Genomic DNA, 18814 nt, shown 5'->3' with positions numbered 1-18814 from the left:
GACATGACGCTGTGCATGAGACGTCACAGCAACGTGCCACCTGAAAGGTCTGTCGTCTCGCGAAGATTCTGTCGTAACAAGTCCCCCTTGTTTACTCCAACTGTGGAGCCATCCAGCAAAGGATCGGTTGTGCATCAGTTAGCTGCCCGTCAATGTCAGAAGCTGCGAGTTCTGGTCTTTTTTCCAGGGCCGCTGAAGTGAGCGGCAGCATATTCACCCGAAGCAAAGTGAAAGCATATGCAAGCGTGTGAGGTTTGGGCAATGGCCGCTGCCAAAACGTATCCTGCAAGTGAAGCAAGCACCTCACTATGGACTATAGAGGGAGGAATCCAATTCCATCGCTGCTTTGTTCTTGAGATGGAATCAACGCTGAACTTGGCCGATGACAACCGCGAAATTTTCGGTTTTTGATTTATCTCAAACATCTCCCTTACTAGAAATTGGTTGGACCGATAACTGAAGATCCATCATACCCAGCAGCCAGCTCACTGCAAACTGAAGTACCTCGTACCAACAAGATCGAGGGAAGCATCATATTGAGATGACACGATTGGAACCAGCTGCATGGGCACTGAAAGTACGGACGCTCTCCCAAGAAATAGCATGAAAAATTGAAAATTGCAGATCGAGGGAAGCATGCCAACAACCCAAATCATCACACATCATTTGGTAATGGATGTGTTTGGCAAATCAATTTATAGGATGTAAAACAAAGTGCAGTGTGGTTGAAACGATGGAAACCAAGTGCGGTAGTTGCGGCGCCTGATGACACTGGACAGCGGTGGATGGAGTGGAGCAGAGCACTCGGACGATCGATCAGTGGTTGATGTAGAGGTGGTACTCGACGGTGGCGTCGCCGCTCTTGAGGTCGAAGGTGTGCGTCCTGGCCTGCGCGTACCCTCGCGCCATCCTGAACACGCCGGTGCCCCCGATGACGGCCATCTCCCGGACGGCGTCGAACACCGGGTTCCGGCCCATGATGGCGACGGTGCTGCCGTTGTACGTGCCGGCCTGGAAGACGAAGTTCATGTTCATGAGCAGGGCCACCTCGTCCTTGCCGGCGGCGATGTAGGTGCCCTGGGCGCGGCCGAGGGGCGTGGAGGAGTTGAGGTCGGGGCCCTCGGTGAGCGGGTCGTCGATGATCGTCACGAGGCCGAAGCCCGTCTTGGAGGTGTTGGTGACGGCGGCGCGCGCCACCCGCACCGCCGTCGGGCTCGGCTCGCTCAGCACGTCGTGAAAGTACAGCTTGATGTGCGTCTGCTTGCCGCCGCCCGCCGCCGGCGAGGCGGCGGCGGCGGCAGCCAGCAAAAGGAGGAGGGGCACGGCGGCGGCCATGGCGTATCGTTAGTTGCTGCTGGTGGGTGCATATATTCTTTGTTGTGGCGTGACAATGGCGTACTTATGCGCGCCAGGTGCGAGAGGCGTGGGAGGAGCTTCAGACAGACAGACGGCCGGTGACCAAACGATCGCACTAGTTTATGGCTTTATGCATGGCGTGTTGGGGTGGTTGCTTTAGCTGCGATATTGGTGGTCGGTCAGATATATGCCATCATCGATCGAAACAGGTACTAGCAGCATACTGTAGCATGTATCTAGAAGGTGGCTCTTCTAGTTGAAACAGGAACATGAAACAGCACCGTTGGATATAAAAAAAGGTCAGATTATATAAAAATACTTCAGCAACTTTTCTGACGGGTGTAGTGTAGGACCGAGATCGGTTAAAGTAGGCACTACGGGATTCACACTTCAAAGGTCTAGGAACACTCGGCAATTTATTGCCGAGTGTTCCTAGACCTTTGCCGTGTGTAGCACATGGCAAATAGGAGCCGGCAAAACCACGTTTGCCTGTGGATTTTTTTTCGCGCACACGGCAAACACTTTGCCGTGTGTCGCTTTAGCCCATGGCAAAAAAAAAGTTGTTTGATGGGTTCTCAGGCGATGGTCTCTTTGCCATGTGATGGTGTGGCACACATCAAAGGTTTAGGCACACTGCAAATGTGCTGTTTCCGGTAGCGAGGCTTCAAAGTTTCTGAGCCATTGCACAAACCAGGCGGGCGTCAACTGCTGAAATACTAAAAACCAGTCACCCATGTGACCCAAACTGGTCATAGTTGTTTTCTCCACAACTTAACACACAAGTTTATTGACAACTTAACACGCAAGTTTATTGGTATAAATGGTAAAAATGGAAATGTGTTGGTGAACTTGAGCATCAGATATATCCTTGAGCTAGCTTATGATGAGGCGACGAAGCCAAACACAAACAGCATGAGCAGATAGCATGATGTCACTTGCCACGTATGCCAATCAATCAATTCAGAGCCAAAGGGGCAAAGGGGAAGGGAACGCTATCGTAAATTAGGTATATCGTCACATATTTTGAACACCATGTGCGGCTCACACATTGAACCAAATATTCAAGGACTTGGCTACAAAGTTTCAGTGGATGCGAAACATATGATACGGGGAAAACGATTGTTTAATTTTTTTCAAGCCATTTGAACTGTTTAGCGATGTTCAGGAAAAAAAAATCTCGTTTGGAGCTTTTGAGGGTGGGGCAGACTCGATTTGCTTCAAATTACATTATGTTGGACAGGTTGATTAATTGCAGAGAAGCACATGCCACCACTGTAGTCACCAAGCAATGGAAAGATTGGATGAAAGGTTGCAGCAATGATCAGAATATGCAGACAAAGGCTATTGTTAAAGCAATCAACAATGATGACAACTTCTGGAATGAGGTGGAAACTGTCCTAGCCATTACAGAGCCCATTTTCTCGGTACTGAGATTCTGTGATGGAGAAGGTCCACAAATAGGAGAAATCTATGAGAGAATGGACAGCATGTTTGGAAAGATCAAAGATGTTATGGACTTTAATAACCCGCACAAAAATGACTATTCAGAAATAGAAGATATAATTTTTTCACGTTGGGAAAAGATGAATACTCCACTTCAGTGTCTTGCTTATGCTCTCTCTCCACGATTCTATGAAAGAGTATATCTTGAAAAGGAAGCTCCTGGAGGCATTTCAAGGAAACCACCAAATGAAGATTCAGAGGTTATGGAAGGGGTGATGGAAGCTTTAGGTCGAATAGCAGATTCAGAACATGAGTTTAAAGTTAATGATTTTGTTATGAGGAGGGGAATGGTTGCACTTTCTGCTGTTAAACTTGATGCAGCCACAATGGAACCAATTAAATGGTGGTTCAGCTATGGTGACCAGGCCCCAAATTTGGCAGCGGTGGCAGCGAGAGTTCTTTCCCAACCTATCAGTAGTTCATCAGCAGAGAAACTTTGGAGTACCTACGGATACATCCACAGCGCAAAGTGGAACAAGCTGAATGTAAAGACAGTTGACAAACTAGTCTATATCCACCATAATCTGTGCCTTTTGTCAAGGTCCACTGATGGCTACAAAGACGGAGCACATGCCAACTGGGATGTAGATCCTAAAAATTCTATATCTAAGGGTAAACACTAGTTCAATATACTAAGCTGAAAGTAATCTATTTGAGTTTTTTTATTAGCATGTTCCTGATCTTGTAAACTTGCTTATAGGATTATGATGCAAGAAGATCAACGGGCTACCAAGCGAACTTGCGATGAAGCTGTGCTGCTGTGGAGTGCGGACGTGTGGTGGCAAATGGCGTGGTCTATTTGAAGTTTTTATCGATAATTAACATGTAATTTTATCTTTCTGAATGTTAAATCCGGACTTATATTATAATTATCTATTTAAAAGCACTGGGATCATGATCCCGGCGTTCCTTAGCTTCGATCCAAATATGCTGGTTCCATAGTTATATTCCGGGTACGTCGTCCCAATTAACCAGAGATCATGATTCCAACATCGAATCAAACGTTCTGAAGAGGTAATACCTCCTAGGAATCGGGAATTTAAAATTATCGATCCACACATTCTACATTGCACGTTCCTCGTAACTACATACCACTTTTGTGACTCTGGTCGTAATTCGATCTGGACACGCGCTGCACACAGATCTCTGACCACAGTCACTCTGAGTGGGGAGCAGAGCTTGGTTCGCGGGCCCACGAAATCTGCATGAGTTGCTGATGTGGGCACGGTTGCGGCAAACTCGATCACTAGTCCGGTGGCCGAAGCATACCTGTTGAATTGAGGTCTGGACTCGTGTGGCTCGCGGCTAAACCTGCTACGAGCCTAGGTCGTGTGGGGGCCGAACTCGCCAAAGTCACCAGCGCGGGAGCCGAGAAGCAGTAGGTGTCCGATCCTGTTGGCAGACAGGTGGCTAGCACCTAGAGCAGGGCTGCACGGAGGGTGTTTTACAGGGAATTTTTTCCAACTTGGGTGTCCGGTCGATGGATCTGCCACCATGCAGTGCAGGAAGAGAAAGGAGAACTGGACCACCAGTCCACCACCCCTTCTCTCACTCTCTTTGAACGGACCGGACTGAGTGAAGTTGGGATACGGCCGGCAGGAAACGCGTTGGAAAAATGCTGGAAATCGATTGATCGATCGTGCAGGAACGGCAGGCACGGATTCAATTCAACCGGCCGGTCCGTCCACCCACGTCGCACTTGGACTGCGTGCCCGTCCGAGCCATCGGAGTACTAGCAACGACGCTCATACCCGATCTTTTCACCACAAGCAGCGGAGAAGCAAGAACACAAAGCTAACTCTAGTTTTATTCTTCTCTCCATGAATTTTCTGTTCATATATAATCGCTAACAATCAAAGCCGATATTATTCCTTCAAGGCTCGCCGAGCACTCCATGCATCAGTAGTGCTTGATGTAGAGGTTGTACTCGACGGTGGCGTCGCCGGTCTTGAGGTCGAGGGTGTGCGTCCGTGCCTGCGCGTACCCTCGCGCCATCCTGAACACGCCGGTGCCGCCGACGATGGCCATCTCCCTGGCGGCGTCGAACACCGCGTTCCGGCCCATGATGGCGACGGTGCTGCCGTTGTACCGGCCGGCCTGGAAGACGAAGTTCATGTTCATCGCCAGGGACACCTCGTCCTTGCCGGCGGCGATGTAGGTGCCCTGGGCGCGGCCCAGGGGCTTGGAGGACTTGCGGTCGGGGCCCTGGGTCAGGGGGTCGTCGATGACCACCACCGCGCCGAAGCCCGTCCGGGAGCTGTTGGTCGCCGCCGCGCGCGCCACCGGCACGGCCGTCGGGCTCGGCCCGCTCACCACGTCGTGCCAGTACAGCTTGATGTGCGTGCTCTTCTCGCCGCCCGCCGCCGACGCCGCCGCCGCTGGTGCGGCGACCATGATTATTGGCAGGAGCAGGAGGAGCGCGGCGGCGGCCATGGCGAGCTAGCGGTGGCTTCGTATTCTGCCTTAGTACGTGTGCTTGTGTGCTGATGGCGTTCGCTCGTATTTATGCGCGAGGGTGCCAGGTGCAAGAGAAGCTTTTGGAAGTTGCCAGTTTAGGTGGGCGGAGAATTTATGTGCCTGGCGTGTTAGGGTGGTTCCTTTCGCTGAAATATTTGGTGAGATGCCATCATGGCGCGAAGGCTACGGGAAGAAGTGATGCCGCTGTTGGCAAGGAAGGCGGGTACCTGGAAGGGGCCACTTAGAGAGCACATGTGGGCGAATCCTGTGGGAACCCGAGGATCACTTAGCCTTTTAGAAGAACGGCATCCCTATTGATGTGCCCACCCGAATGTCCTTGTGTAGTACGTCTTGAGGGTCCATCAATGATGGTTGATGGGGGTTGTGAGATCAAAATTGCAGTTGATGAAAGTTTCTGCACTGCATGCATGTGAGTTTGGACTGAAATCATGCAGAACAGAATCCTCTCTGTAGCTTTAACCTAGATCGCGTTTTGACACAAGAGATCACTTCACTTCCACTTGGAAGTAGAGGAAACCACCAAAAAGGTTATGGTGGGCATTCGTGTACGCGAAAGAAGGGAAGGAAAAGGGGTGGAACGAAATTCTGCTACCGAACGTGCACGAAAAGGTGGAGATGAATTGTTATTATTTTGTTTTCAGTCAACAGACCGCACGAGACCGAAGACCAGTGGGCGTGCTTGCAGACGAGTAGCAGCTGACATTAGCACAACGTCATGGATGCATAGTAAAGCATTTGTGACACAAAACAGAGGCTGATCAGCGTAATGGGCCGCGTGTGATATTGGCCTGATTCGCAAACCAAGCTATAGTGGATTCACGGAATAGCGTGTAATGGGCCATGGATGGATGGGCCTGAACTCTATCTAGCAGCAGCCATGATAATAGGCAAGTAGAGTAATTTAATTTGTTGGGAAAGCTAGTTAGCTGATTCCTCCGATCGATCCAATAGATTCATCGATCAGGCGCAAGGAAAAAAATTTCGGACGGTAAATCCGGTTTACCGGAAAATTTACCGTTACCGGTTGTGTCCGAGAAACGAATTCCGGCGAAATTTCGAATTTTTCGGTTTCAAAATTCAAAAATTCAAAAAAACTCATAAAAAACGAAAACCGGATTTTCCGACCGGATTTCGTTGCTTTCCGGTCGGATTTCGGTGCTTTCCAGTCGGAAAACATTGTTTTAGCAATGTAAAAAAATATTTTGGTATATATGGTATTGCAAAGGAACTATTACACATGTATATATAATTTAAACACGAAATATCCATTCAAATTCCGTAAAAACAATATATCCCTCACATGACTAAACACATATAGATCCGTATATGAAATAGAAATGTAAACTCTTAATAAGTATCCCTCACATGACTAAACACACATAGATTCTGTAAAAATAATATATTCCTCACATGACTATTACACATGTTGGGTTTATTTAGCAAAACATGTCCTATATATGATCAGCTTGTATAATTTGGGCAATGGACTTGGTATTGTATTATTGCAATAAACCTATGGCTTGTATGACTAGGACAATGGACTTGGTATTGCATTATATTGGATTTAGATTGTGTGTCTTGTATGGACAATTGGACATACATGTTTTAGGTGAATCCTATTAATATTTGGTGTGTGAAATATTTATTATGCTTTGTGAACTGTTATATATGCAAAATTAGACGAAGTGCTGTAAAATTTTTAATTTTTCCTCACTGATTTTACAATTTCCGATCACCAACAACATTTTCCGGTCGGAAAACACCGAAATCCGGTCGGAAAATGTCGAAAACCGAAATTTGAATTTCAAATCGTTTTCCGATCGGAAAATCCGGGAAAAAACGGAAAACTGGTAATTTTCCGTTTCCGAGAACGTCCGGAAAATCATTTTCCGTCGGAAAAGTAAACCCTGATCAGGCGGCGGCCCTGGTCGGCCATGCCCATGTGGTCGGACACACGATAGCTGCCCGGCCCGCCCAAATAAACAAACAGACCCAATAATCGATCCACCTGTCCCCTTGACCACTTGCGACACATCATACCAATCTTCTCCCCTCTCGCAGCCACACCCGTACAAGCCCGGCCGGGGGGGCACATACATGGCCGGCGCCGCGCTGACCGGCCATCATCATGCAGTCCGGCGGCCGGCCGGCCGGTAGCGCAGCAAGCATGATCACGATGTGCACTGTTAGTTGCAGAGAGACAGAAGAGAGAGAGGAACATGCATCATGGTACAGTGTGCGCGCCACCGTCGCTTCGTTGCCGAGTTATGGGTGACATGTACGTAGCACCAAATTAAAGTGGTTGCTAGCAACAAGGGACACAGCATTATTAGCACATGCTTTATTATTTTCTAGACAATAATATAATATGCCACAGCTGCTTTCTCTGGTCGTGCAGCATGGTGTCGTCATCACCACCTCTAATTTGGTCTGTGGTGCTTGTTTAAGGACAGCAACGCAACCGCCCGGCCGGCCTAAGACTTTCTCCAGCGGTGAACTGGATAATGCCCGGTATCCCGTTTTAGGGGGGTGGGAGCACCCGGGATGTGCTCCAGCGGCGCACTGGAAAGGATCCGGCAAATATGAGGGGAGGAGAGAGAAACACCATTTGTGGGGGTGTACGATCGTCATGTATCCTGCGTCGGGCCATCAACGTTGACGGAGGCCAACGGCCATCCTTCGCTGCCGACGTGTTGAGGAAAAAATAAATATAATATTGGATGGTGGGGTATAGAGGATGTGGTATGGAGTATATTGTTAAAGAGGATTTTGATATGGAGTGCGGAATCTGTTTAGAGGGAGGAGAATATTCTTTTTAGGGGTGGATTTTAGAGAGTACCCTGGAGACAGTCTAATCGCAGCAACATATGGCGTGCACTTTGGCACATACCGCAACTACTTCCATAAACATGTAAACCAACAGATCTGATGATCTGAACAAGACCAAAGTTCGCTACTAGTATATTCATTCCTCTTGGTAATTGCCAGGCATGACCTGCATGATTATGATTACACCACCTGCAAGCCAGCACACAATCATCGACCGTCCTACTTGTAATTAAAAAAATAAAAATACATGTGGCTTCATTATATCATTCATCTAGCACACAGCTCAAATTAGAGAATCATGCATGCTAGTCGTGCCATCTCAGTCGATCATGTGGGGGCATACTGATCGATCTTGACTATGTTCTTTGCTGATCAGACGACTCTAATTAGAGCAGAGCAATGATCCAGTACATTTTGGTACAAATATATCTACACACCTCAATAAAAGGTGGAGTATCAGATTACCATGTGTTCACTTATCTCCGTGTCGTCCGGCTTGCCGGCCCGGGACGTGCTGCGACGGGCCTCCGGGCAAGGAAGGCGCCGTCGGCGACCGCCATGGCGCTCTTGCACCCGTAGAGGTCCAGGAAGCCGAGGAACCCGCCGCCGGCAGGTCGACACGGACGCCCGGCGCGGCCTGGTACCGTTGGCTTTGCCGGCGCCAGCCAGAGCTTGTCGTCTTTGGCCGCGGTCACGGCGTCGGCGCCGTGATCCGCCTCGTCATCCTCGCCGTCGTCGTCCCTGGTGCACTCGGCGAACGCGGCGACGAAGGGGTCGCCGTTGGCGTCGGAGCCGGCGGCGGACGCGGCAGGGAGCTTGGTGCGCGGGCGGCGTCGGCGCCGGCGGCGAGAGGAGGGCGGTTGCAGCGGCGGCGGGAGTGGGAGCGGGATGCCTGTGGGGGAGGCGAGGCCGCCGCGGAACGAGTTCTTGGGCACGCCCGGGTGCCGCTCCCACGAGAAGGGAACGAGGGAGGAGGTGCTGGCGCGCGGGGACGGGGCCGGCGACGGCGACAGGCACAAGGTTGAGGCGCTGGAGACGGAGGAAGAGGACGACGACGAGTAGGAGCTGCGGTGGCGCCCGCGGCGAGGGGCGGCGGGCGTCGACGGCAGGCACAGTGGAGGAGGTGGCAGCGGCAGCGGCAGAGGCTGCGGTCTTTGGGTCTGAGAGGCTTGCATGGCGTGCCAAGAGGCGAGAAAGTGCAGTGACGAGCAGAGCAATTTGCTGTAATAGTTTCAGCCGGGCAGTTGGAGTGGAGGTCGTCAGTTGTGTGTAGATAAATACCGTTGAGTATTTGCACAAAGGACCTCAGGTTTGTGTCGTTATTTTTCCAGCGCTACATGACTTTGGTTAAAAGATCTAAAAAAAGCTGAATCTCCGATCCTCACACTACACAATTTCTGGTTCTCTTTTCGCACGGCTCATTTCCATCTTGGGTGAAAATCCGATAACTTATTCATTAATAACATTATTAATCACAAATGAAGAATATAACAGAAGCACATAGAGAATCAAGATCGGGCGTATAATGTTATGGGTTTTTGCAGGTAGCAGTGGCCAATTCAGAAGGAAGCATATGCATGCGCACACTTTCGGTAGGATTGCGCATACACACATTGCTAGAGCCTAATAAGAACATGAGGCAAAGAGTTTTACTATTCCAAGAAGGGGACAATCAGGGGTTTAGAACTGAGAGAGGTTAGGTTGCATGAGCTGTCTTTGTTGGTATAATTATTAGCATGCGTTCCCATCTATGGAACGGATGGGACACTGATGCCTACTCTTTAGGATGTTTGGTTTAGGGATAAGGTAGACGGTCATGTCAAAAAGAAAAAATCAAACTACGATCTCTTGTAATATATCTACTATCTTATTATTTGACCAACAAACAGAGCCTCCATATTCGCTCTCAAGGCCTATAAATTCTCACGTTAATCGAAGAAAAAGAAAAATAAAAATTACCCACCACTGCCTTTATAATAAAAATTAGCTTAAAATATCCCTGTGCCTAATTAAAAATCACCCACCAATGCCATTCTGAAAAATTAAATATAAAATACCATTTAACTATGTATCAGTTACAAACATATATACCCACCATTGCCATTATAATAAAAATTAGCTTAAAATACCCCTGTGCCTAATTAAAAATCACCCACCAATGGGATTATGAAAAATTAAATATAAAATACCATTTAGCTATGTATCAGTTACAAACATACTCCCTCCATTTTTTTTGATAGTCCTATTTTCAAAACTCAAATCTTCACACATGATAGTCATGTTTGCTATTGATAAAGACCATGACAATAAATAGCACCAGTAACGAGGAGTTTCTAGCAAAGACATTGGGGGCTAGCAAAAAGCCTTGTGTTACATTAATTAGATGATGATAAGCAATGTTGTTTTTCCTTAGTCATTGTATCAATGTGAAATATGACTATCAATAGATAATGGAGGGAGTATACTATTAATAAAAACTAAAGCTAACAACAATAAATCAAAATAAAACAAAAAATAAAAATAATTATATGCATAATATTAATAAAGCTCAACAAATCAAATTGTTATTATAGATAGATCATATATGAATTGTTTTAACCAACAATAAAATATAATTTACGATAATGAATATGGTGATGTACGGTAAAATATAGTATAATCTTTAAGTAAGAATACAATGACATACAAAATTTTGAATTTTCAATATTAGCCGCGCAAATACGCGGGCTATACGCCTAGTCAGCGGCGGAGGCAGCGGTGGGGCGGGAGGGGCTCAAGCCCCCCTACCGCTGTAATCTCCATGAAGCCCCCCCCCAGCCCCTCCTACAAATTTGAGAAGAAAGAAGAAGGAGGGGAGGGGCTAGAGGAGGAAGAAGCGGAAGCAGCCCCTCTTGCTGTGATTCCTGGCTCCGCCACTGTGCCTAGTTCATGAGTAAACAACGCATAAGCCCTTTTTCCACAACTGAATCTTCATAAGCAAATTAAAGCAATCCCAAATGTGGGCAACTATACGTATACATCCACGAAAAACTCAGCCTGACAGCCACCCCTGAAATATCGGCCATTTACAAAAGGGCACTCGGACAACTAAAGATACTGCACACTCTTGTTGCCGGCTCGCCGCTCGCAGTCGCAGCAGCAGCAGCAGCAGCAGCAGCAGCAGCAGGATTAGGCGCTCTGGCACCGCCAGCATGCACGTGGGGAGCCGGCGGTTGTTGGACCGGCCGTCCATGGCCGCATGGTGATGGCGTGGCGGTTGTTGCACTTGGGAGGTGCCTTCTCTTTGCGCGCACGTCCTCTCTGCAGTCTGCACTTGGCCTTCCACTCTGTCAAAATTTGTAGCCTTCCGATCCACCCTGCAACATCTTTTTTTTTGTGCTTTAATTTTACAGAGCAACTAACGGTTTTTCAAAGGGAACAGGCATGTCGCCAAGAAGGTTGGTACTGGCCGAGTACAAGCCTACTTGCTCGAGTACTAGGGAATAGGGATGGAAAGATTCCGGGGCCAAGACTCAACAAGCAAAGAGCATGTACTGACAAGGAGGAATTAATCAGGCGGTTTATTAAAGGAGCCAATGCATGCAAATGACCCACATCCATCAGATAATCTGCTTTCATTCGTTCCCGCTCCTCTCTTGATCTACAGCTACAATGTATAGCACAGTAGTGTATATGCTCCTCTCCTAACCAACGCCACCCATGCTTTCTGAATCGTCCGTCGTCCTATATGCATTAATCAGGTGTGTGTGTGTGTGGTCACAGCCACAATATTAATAATTAATGATGGCATCATCTCATGAAGGTACAGTACAGGACACAGGACAGGACCAACAATTTTGCTGGTTATTCCGATCATCCATCCATCGTGCATACTCCTACAACATATCTCATCCCTGCTGCCGGTGCCAATAAAGAACTTACGAAATGGAAGACGTACGCATGCATCTGATGCACTCATGCGTGCATCCACGCATGAGTTTGGGAGGGCACTTTAGGGGCCGTTTGGGAGGGGTCTTCCCAAACAGCTTCACACTTGAACGGAAAAAAAAATGGTTTCATCTGGTTTTTGGTTTGTTTTTTCTTATAATTAAAACGGCTTCAGGCTAGCTACCGTTCGATTTCTGCGAAACAGGTGAAGCTGAAACTGGTAAAAGCTCTCCCCCAACAGGCCCTTCGTTGTTGCAAAACGACAAGGTGCTGTCGGCATGCCACATTTTGGTTGAATTGAATTCACAATTCAATGGGTTCATATAATTTTCTGCGTATACATATATAAACTAAACCTCGCTGACCGCTCAGGCGGTGAAGTCATTTTTTTTACATTTTACCTGCTTTTCGGTCACTGTAGGGTACTAGGGTGGTGCCAGAGAGCTAAGAAAAGCCGCGTATACTAGGAAGTGCTAGAAGTACAATACTTCCTCCGCCAGGGGCATGCCGCACGTGTATTCATGGGTATTCAATTAAATATCTAAAACTTTTGACAAAAGATTTTATATAATATAGTGTATAACATGTGTATATATTATAAAATATCAAATAACACCACGAAACATATTTTTTTTCGCAACCGTGCCTGAGCACGTTTTTCATTAAGAGGAAAACCACAAAACGAAACAGATTTTCAAATTGCAATATGTATTTTGTGCTACTTCACCTCCTTCAAACCCGTTTGGGGTGGCCCAACTGCTTCCCCCTTCCCATTCTACTTCACCTCCTTCCAGGCCAGTTAACTTGTAAGCCGAAATTTGTAAGTTTTCGTATGTTGCAACTTGGATATGTTGATCATTTAGTACATCTATCATCTCAGTGGCGAACAATTTCAAGTTATGATAAATATTATGATTTTAATAAATTATGTACTATAAATATATACTTTAGGTTGCCCAAAAAAATTTTCTCCCGCCTTTTAAAAAATCCGAATACCCAAACCTTAAATCCTGAGCACGCCCTTGCTCTCGGTTCAAAATTATTAGGGGCTTATTCATATACATATGTATTATGTCTAGGTTCATAGTAAAATTTATGAATCTAGACTAACCAAATCGACTAATAATTTGGAATGGACAAAATAGTATAAAAGCATGCGTACAAATGACTGCACCTTGTAATTTATACTAATATTCTTGCAAAAAGGAAAGCTAGCTTCTAAGCTCGGAAAGCAGCAATATAATGAAATGACGGAGATGGAACGACAGGGTGTATCGATCGGATACAATTTCCGATCCTTGTCTATACAACACCTAGCAGTCTAACTAGCTAGATACAGTACTTTTCATCATATACCTATGAGTTCTGTCTACATGCACAGTACATCCATAGTGAACACCCACCGGTACGTGACAGTGCGATGATGGCAGCTGCCGCTGCTTCTGCTTCGTGGAGTCAAGCACTAGGTGGTAGCGGCCTAGCTAGGCGCTGGTTGGTGTTGGCGCCCAACACGGCGGTTTTTTCTTTTTTATATTTTTTAAAAATTAAAATTTCAAAAATATATGTCCGTTTTGAAATATTTCAAAAATACCCTCCGGTCGCCCCCCATAGGGCGACAGGCCTTAAGTGTAAATTTTTTTTTTAAAATTCGCAATGAGGTCCTTGAAAAAAAAGGCCCTGTCGCCCGTTGGGATGGAGTAGTACTGAGAAGGAGTCGGACTGATTAACATAATGAACATAGACAGTTGATATTGGTTCCTTGAACGAGTGAAGAATCATGTTGTTGCTGCACGTCCAGATCTCATGATCAGTGTGACAATGTCTGGTTGGCAAAGAAAAAAATAGGCAGACTACTCTCTGTCTCTTCTGACTCATCTTGCTCAACATAATTGGTCTCTCTTCGAATACTCGGAGTTCATTGATCTGCACAATGTTGAATTTCATTTTGTGTCTTCTCCTAAATTTGAACAAGAATGGCCAGAGGCCACCCACGCTCTAGAGCTGCTTGCATGTACTTCTGCCAGTCATCAGTGCTGTGTATCGTCATTAATTCCCATAATTCACTTTCTACCTCCCAATTAACAAGAGACTGGACAGTGATCACATGTGTCAACGGATCAACATGGAACCCACGCTGCAGCCACTTACATATGGAACCAAAACTCCTTTCCAGAGATTTATCTATGCCGCTAGATGTGCGCTTAAAGGCAGAAAGATCTACTCCATTTGGCCCATACATAACATTGTATTCACCATAAAATACTTGAAACTGCATCTTGCTCGACATATCTGTATATCACATAATACTTATCGAGTTATACTCTTTACTTCACTACCTTATTCAATAATCCGTAAAAACTAAGTATGAAATTCAACTACAACGTATAAGTATTCATAAGTACGTGATGACACTCAAATTCTATACTGCATATGCCAAATTCTATTCTAAATCATAATTAATTTATAAACACGTCTCTAATAGTACTGCAATTGTAATAATAAATGCGTAGAACTAATTTTCTAAACTAATTTACTACTACGTAACTACAAACTAAAGTATCATTGAACTCCTACTTAAATGGTTCTACTATAGCACTAATTAAATTAAATTACTCACCCCTACTTAAATTACTCATATTTAAATACGTAGTACTTAAATATAACAATATTTAAACTAAATGTACTAACCTGCAGATCACAAGTGCTGAATCCGGCAGGGCTTCGCCGCTTTCCTTCTCCTCACTCCTCTCTTTTTTTCTGGATTTTTGGTGGAATTTTCGGGCTCAAATGAGGAGGGAAGGGGAGGGCTGTAGCTTTTATAGGGGGATACCCCGGTCGCCCGCGGGGGGGGGGGGGGGCGACAGGCCCCCTGCCGCGCCCGGGGGCTGGGCCCAGCGGCGGTCGCCCGTGGGCTGGGCGACATTCCCCGGTCGCCCCCCCCAACGGGCGACAGGGCTTTTTTTTCCAGGGACCTCATTGCGAATTTGAAAAAAAAATTACACTTAAGGCCTGTCGCCCTATGGGGGGCGACCGGGGGGTATTTTTGAAATATTTCAAAACGGACATATATTTTTGAAATTTTAATTTTTAAAAAATATAAAAAAGAAAAAACCGCCCCAACACGAACACCATGGGCCGGGGAAGAAGAAAGCACCATATATGGCCCAATACGGCCCAGGTAACTGGGGTTCGAGCGACGGATCGAAAAGGGTCTGGGCAGCCCAAGGTGAGGTGGGTCACCTCCCATCATCATCCATCAACAGCCAGCCGCCGAGCCGCGTATGCCCCTGAGGCCTGAGCCAGCCTGATCTTGACCGTACGTACCTCCCGCTCCCCCACCTACCCCTACCACTCTACCAGGCAGCTGCTGTCAAACAGCTGCATTAATGAACGATGGCCATTAAGAAATTAAAGAATCCTCTACCGGTACAGTACGTCTACGGGCTTCTGCCGCCCATGCCATCGCACGGAGAACACGCTGCTGCGGCTTCTTCATTATGGGTGTGTTTAGTTAATGAAAATTTTTGGGTTTGGATAATGTAGTATTTTCGTTGTTATTTCGCAAATAATATCCAATTATGAATTAATTATGCTTAAAAGGTTTGTTTCATTATTTACAGTTGAACTGTGTAATTAATTATTTTTTCTAACTGCATTTAATGTTCTATGTATGTATCTGAAAATTCGATGTGATGAATATTATAGAAAAAATTTTGTGAACTAAACAGGGCATAAAGCCTGAGCGGTGCCTAACATGGAAAGAAAATTGGTTAATCAGTCCGACTCCTTCTCAGTACTACTCCATCTGTCTCAAATTATTAGTCGTTTTAATTTTTTATATATAGTTTTTATTATGTATTATGTCTAGATTTATAGCAAAATATGTGTATTTAGAAGAGCCAAAGCGACCACTACTCCATCCTACAAAGATCATTTGTTTAGCTTTCAAATTCAAATTTTTTTTCTTACAAATGCTGTTCATTTTTATTGTAGTTAAATCAATATCAAATACTACGAAATAATTGAATCGAGAAGGGTATGAAGCCAATCAAATGCTTAATTAGATGTTACTTTTCTAGTTCCAATGCATTTGCATTTATTGAGGATCTAGAGAACCAAATAAACAGCACCGTTTTCAATCACAACTGTTATAGTTAATGAGGGTAACATGGTCATTTTTTACTACTATATATTAACATGTCTTAAACTTTCAAACAAATAATCTTTGCGGGACGAGGGGAGTAATAATTTGGTACAGAGAAAGTAATATATATACTTCATCTGTTTCAAATTGTAAATCATTTAAATTTTTCTAGAAAGTCAAACTATTTTTATGATCAACCAAATTATAGAAAGGATTACAAGATTTATAGAAAATGGTTTCATCCCCCCACGTCGCCCCCAAAGACGACTTTGGCGGAACCACCACTGCCGCCGCCCCACAGCTCACCCCTCCATCCCCGGTCCGCGCAGCCACTAGAGAACTTCGCCGGAAGCCCAAGTAGGCTCGAGGAAAGCGGCAACTGTGTGATTTTTCTTCCATCCCTCCTTCGTCCTGTCCTCAGCCATCCTAGGGTAAAACCCTTGCGCCGCCACCTATGTCGCTGTTGGAACTGGCCGCCGGAGGCCTGTGAGGTAGTTGGGAGGGCGGCGGCGGGGCAATTTCGCCCGATTCCCGCTGCTACCGCGCGGCCTATGGGGAGAGGAGGCGTTGATGGCCTCGGACAGCAGAGATGTTGAACGCAGGGGCACACGGCAGCCAGGAGGTGGTGTGACCACGCACGACGCACTGCATCGGCCACGTTCGATCTCGGTGCATAAGCGAGGGGCACGTGATTCTCCGCGCTGACCAGCGCCAACCCCTCTCGCCCTTGCCGCGACCGCTCGGCGGCAGGCCTGGCCATGTGGATAGATGATCTAGACATCAAGTTTCTAAGGTGATGTGAATGCTTTGAGCTGTGTAAAGACATTGTAAGGTTGGAGTTGGACGAAGAAAAAAAATTGAAACTTAGCCTTCTAGATTTCTTTGTTCGCTCTTTAGTTTCTCTTGTTTTTGTGAATTTTTCTCATTCTAAGGTTTAGAGTATAAGAAGATTGAAATTTTCGGGACATTCCTCTATCTAAAAAAAATAAAAAAATAGATATATGAAGAATGTAATGATACTTATTTGGTGTTATAAATATTAGTACTTTATTGTATATATAATTAAAATTAAAATATTTTAACTATATTCTCTAATAAAGTTGGAATGACACATAATTAAATGAGTAATAAATAATCGTTATTAAGAACCACTTTATATGGTACTAAAAACCACTTAAACCACTAGATAATAAAAGGCATGCTTACGAGTTTCGAAATTGATTTCGAGAAGCTTCCCATTCAAATGAAGCTCGCTCGGACCCTACTGTCTGTGTTTCAAACTGATGCCGCAGCACAGTCAACTTGTGTAAATGCTACAGTGGCGCCGTGCTTAAAAAATATCAAGGAAATATCCTGCTAAATAAAGGCGGATCCTCTTAAATAAAATCAGGTGGCGTGCCCATGGCCGCGATCCTCTCCGACTCCGAGAAGCAAGCAAGCCCGCCCCGGCGACACGTCAAAGGCCACTCTCCCTAGCGCTAGCGGGGGCGAAGCTTTTGTCAGAAGCAACGCCCGCCCAAAGCAAAGCAGGAGCCCGTCTCGTCTTTGCCGCCACCCGACTTGGCATGGAACCGGAACCAGCCACCCACGAGAACAAGCAACAGCAAAGAGCCGGCGGCCCTCGCTCTCTACCGGGGATGGGCGGCGGCGCGGTGGTGCCGCCGCCGACGGCGTCGTGGCGCGCGCTGGCCGCGGCGGCGCTGGCGCTCTGGCTGGTCCCGGTGGTCCTGGCGCTGGCTGTCCTCTGGCTGCCGCTGCTCTGCTGCGCCGCCGCGGCAGTCCGCTTCCGGCGGGTCCGGAAGTCGCGTGCTTGCGGCGGGCGAGGGGGGCCGTGGCGGGAGGAGATCACGGGCGATGACGCCGGCGATCGGGCGCGGCTGCTGCACCGGTACCTCCGCGACCAGATGGAGCTCGTCGTCGCCGGGGCCGGCGCAGGGGACCAGCTGGAGCTCCCTGATCAGTAGAGTAGTGCCAAGAATCGAAGAAACTTCTATTTTCCTTTCGGTTTGCAGTTTCTAGCTAGGAATCTAGGATGTTACTTTACATGTGTGATAGGTGATCGGAGTCGGAGTTGCCAGAAGCTTGACCAGAGAATTTGCTTGTGTCTGGTGGAGCATCAGGATCGCTTTGTTTGCTGAGATCTCGTTTCTTGCTTCCGCCCAAGATTAAAGGGGGAGTAAAGATCAGGATCGGTTTGTTTGGTGAGATCTCGTTTCTTGCTTCCGCCCAAGATTAAAGGGGGAGTAAAGATGAGTTGTTGACTTGCAGTTTTTTCTGCTAGTACGTAGTTTTTTTTTTCGCGACCGTGCATTAGCACATTTTTCATTAGGAGGGAAGCAGTTACAAACATAATTTTGATATGGCCAAGCAGAGCTTGACTGCCACAAGAGCACAAAAGATTAAACAAAGAGAAACACTGAAAACACACACAAGCGAGAAAACACAACGACAATAAGAACAATAGCAAAGCAACACAGAGAAGACAAAGGACATGACCAACATCATTCGCCAGAACCCTACAACTGAACCTGCAAGCAGAGACACAACGCCCAGGGCACAAAGGTCTACGACCTAGCA

At 46.6% G+C, this 18814-nt stretch overlaps 4 protein-coding genes across 4 annotated transcripts; 1 reads left to right on the top strand and 3 right to left on the bottom strand.

Moving 5' to 3' along the window:
* Positions 1–508: 508 nt before the first annotated feature.
* LOC120663719 (dirigent protein 22-like) lies at positions 509–1473 on the bottom strand. Its single transcript, XM_039942614.1, has one exon. It carries the CDS (start codon positions 1333–1335, stop codon positions 817–819), a length of 519 nt encoding a protein of 172 aa, XP_039798548.1. The 5' UTR covers positions 1336–1473; the 3' UTR covers positions 509–816.
* A 3169-nt stretch (positions 1474–4642) lies between these two features.
* Positions 4643–5384, bottom strand: LOC120663717 (dirigent protein 22-like). The gene has a single exon (XM_039942611.1). It carries the CDS (start codon positions 5290–5292, stop codon positions 4759–4761), a length of 534 nt encoding a protein of 177 aa, XP_039798545.1. The 5' UTR covers positions 5293–5384; the 3' UTR covers positions 4643–4758.
* A 2904-nt stretch (positions 5385–8288) lies between these two features.
* On the bottom strand, positions 8289–9457 carry LOC120663716 (verprolin-like). Its single transcript, XM_039942610.1, has one exon. The coding sequence runs from the start codon at positions 9339–9341 to the stop codon at positions 8643–8645; it is 699 nt and encodes a 232-aa protein (XP_039798544.1). The 5' UTR covers positions 9342–9457; the 3' UTR covers positions 8289–8642.
* An 8170-nt stretch (positions 9458–17627) lies between these two features.
* Positions 17628–18515, top strand: LOC120663715. Its single transcript, XM_039942609.1, has one exon. It carries the CDS (start codon positions 17803–17805, stop codon positions 18199–18201), a length of 399 nt encoding a protein of 132 aa, XP_039798543.1. The 5' UTR covers positions 17628–17802; the 3' UTR covers positions 18202–18515.
* Positions 18516–18814: the final 299 nt, after the last annotated feature.

This window comes from Panicum virgatum, chromosome 3N (genome assembly GCF_016808335.1).
Source record: "Panicum virgatum strain AP13 chromosome 3N, P.virgatum_v5, whole genome shotgun sequence".
NCBI classification, from domain to species: Eukaryota; Viridiplantae; Streptophyta; class Magnoliopsida; order Poales; family Poaceae; genus Panicum; species Panicum virgatum.
This window is presented reverse-complemented; position numbering and strand designations above follow the sequence as displayed.

What these genes read in the sequence shown, in the direction of transcription:
- LOC120663719 (XM_039942614.1), bottom strand. Translation starts at nt 1,335, where the DNA reads ATGGCCGCCGCCGTGCCCCTCCTCCTTTTGCTGGCTGCCGCCGCCGCC.
- LOC120663717 (XM_039942611.1), bottom strand. Translation starts at nt 5,292, where the DNA reads ATGGCCGCCGCCGCGCTCCTCCTGCTCCTGCCAATAATCATGGTCGCC.
- LOC120663716 (XM_039942610.1), bottom strand. Translation starts at nt 9,341, where the DNA reads ATGCAAGCCTCTCAGACCCAAAGACCGCAGCCTCTGCCGCTGCCGCTG.
- LOC120663715 (XM_039942609.1), top strand. Translation starts at nt 17,803, where the DNA reads ATGGAACCGGAACCAGCCACCCACGAGAACAAGCAACAGCAAAGAGCC.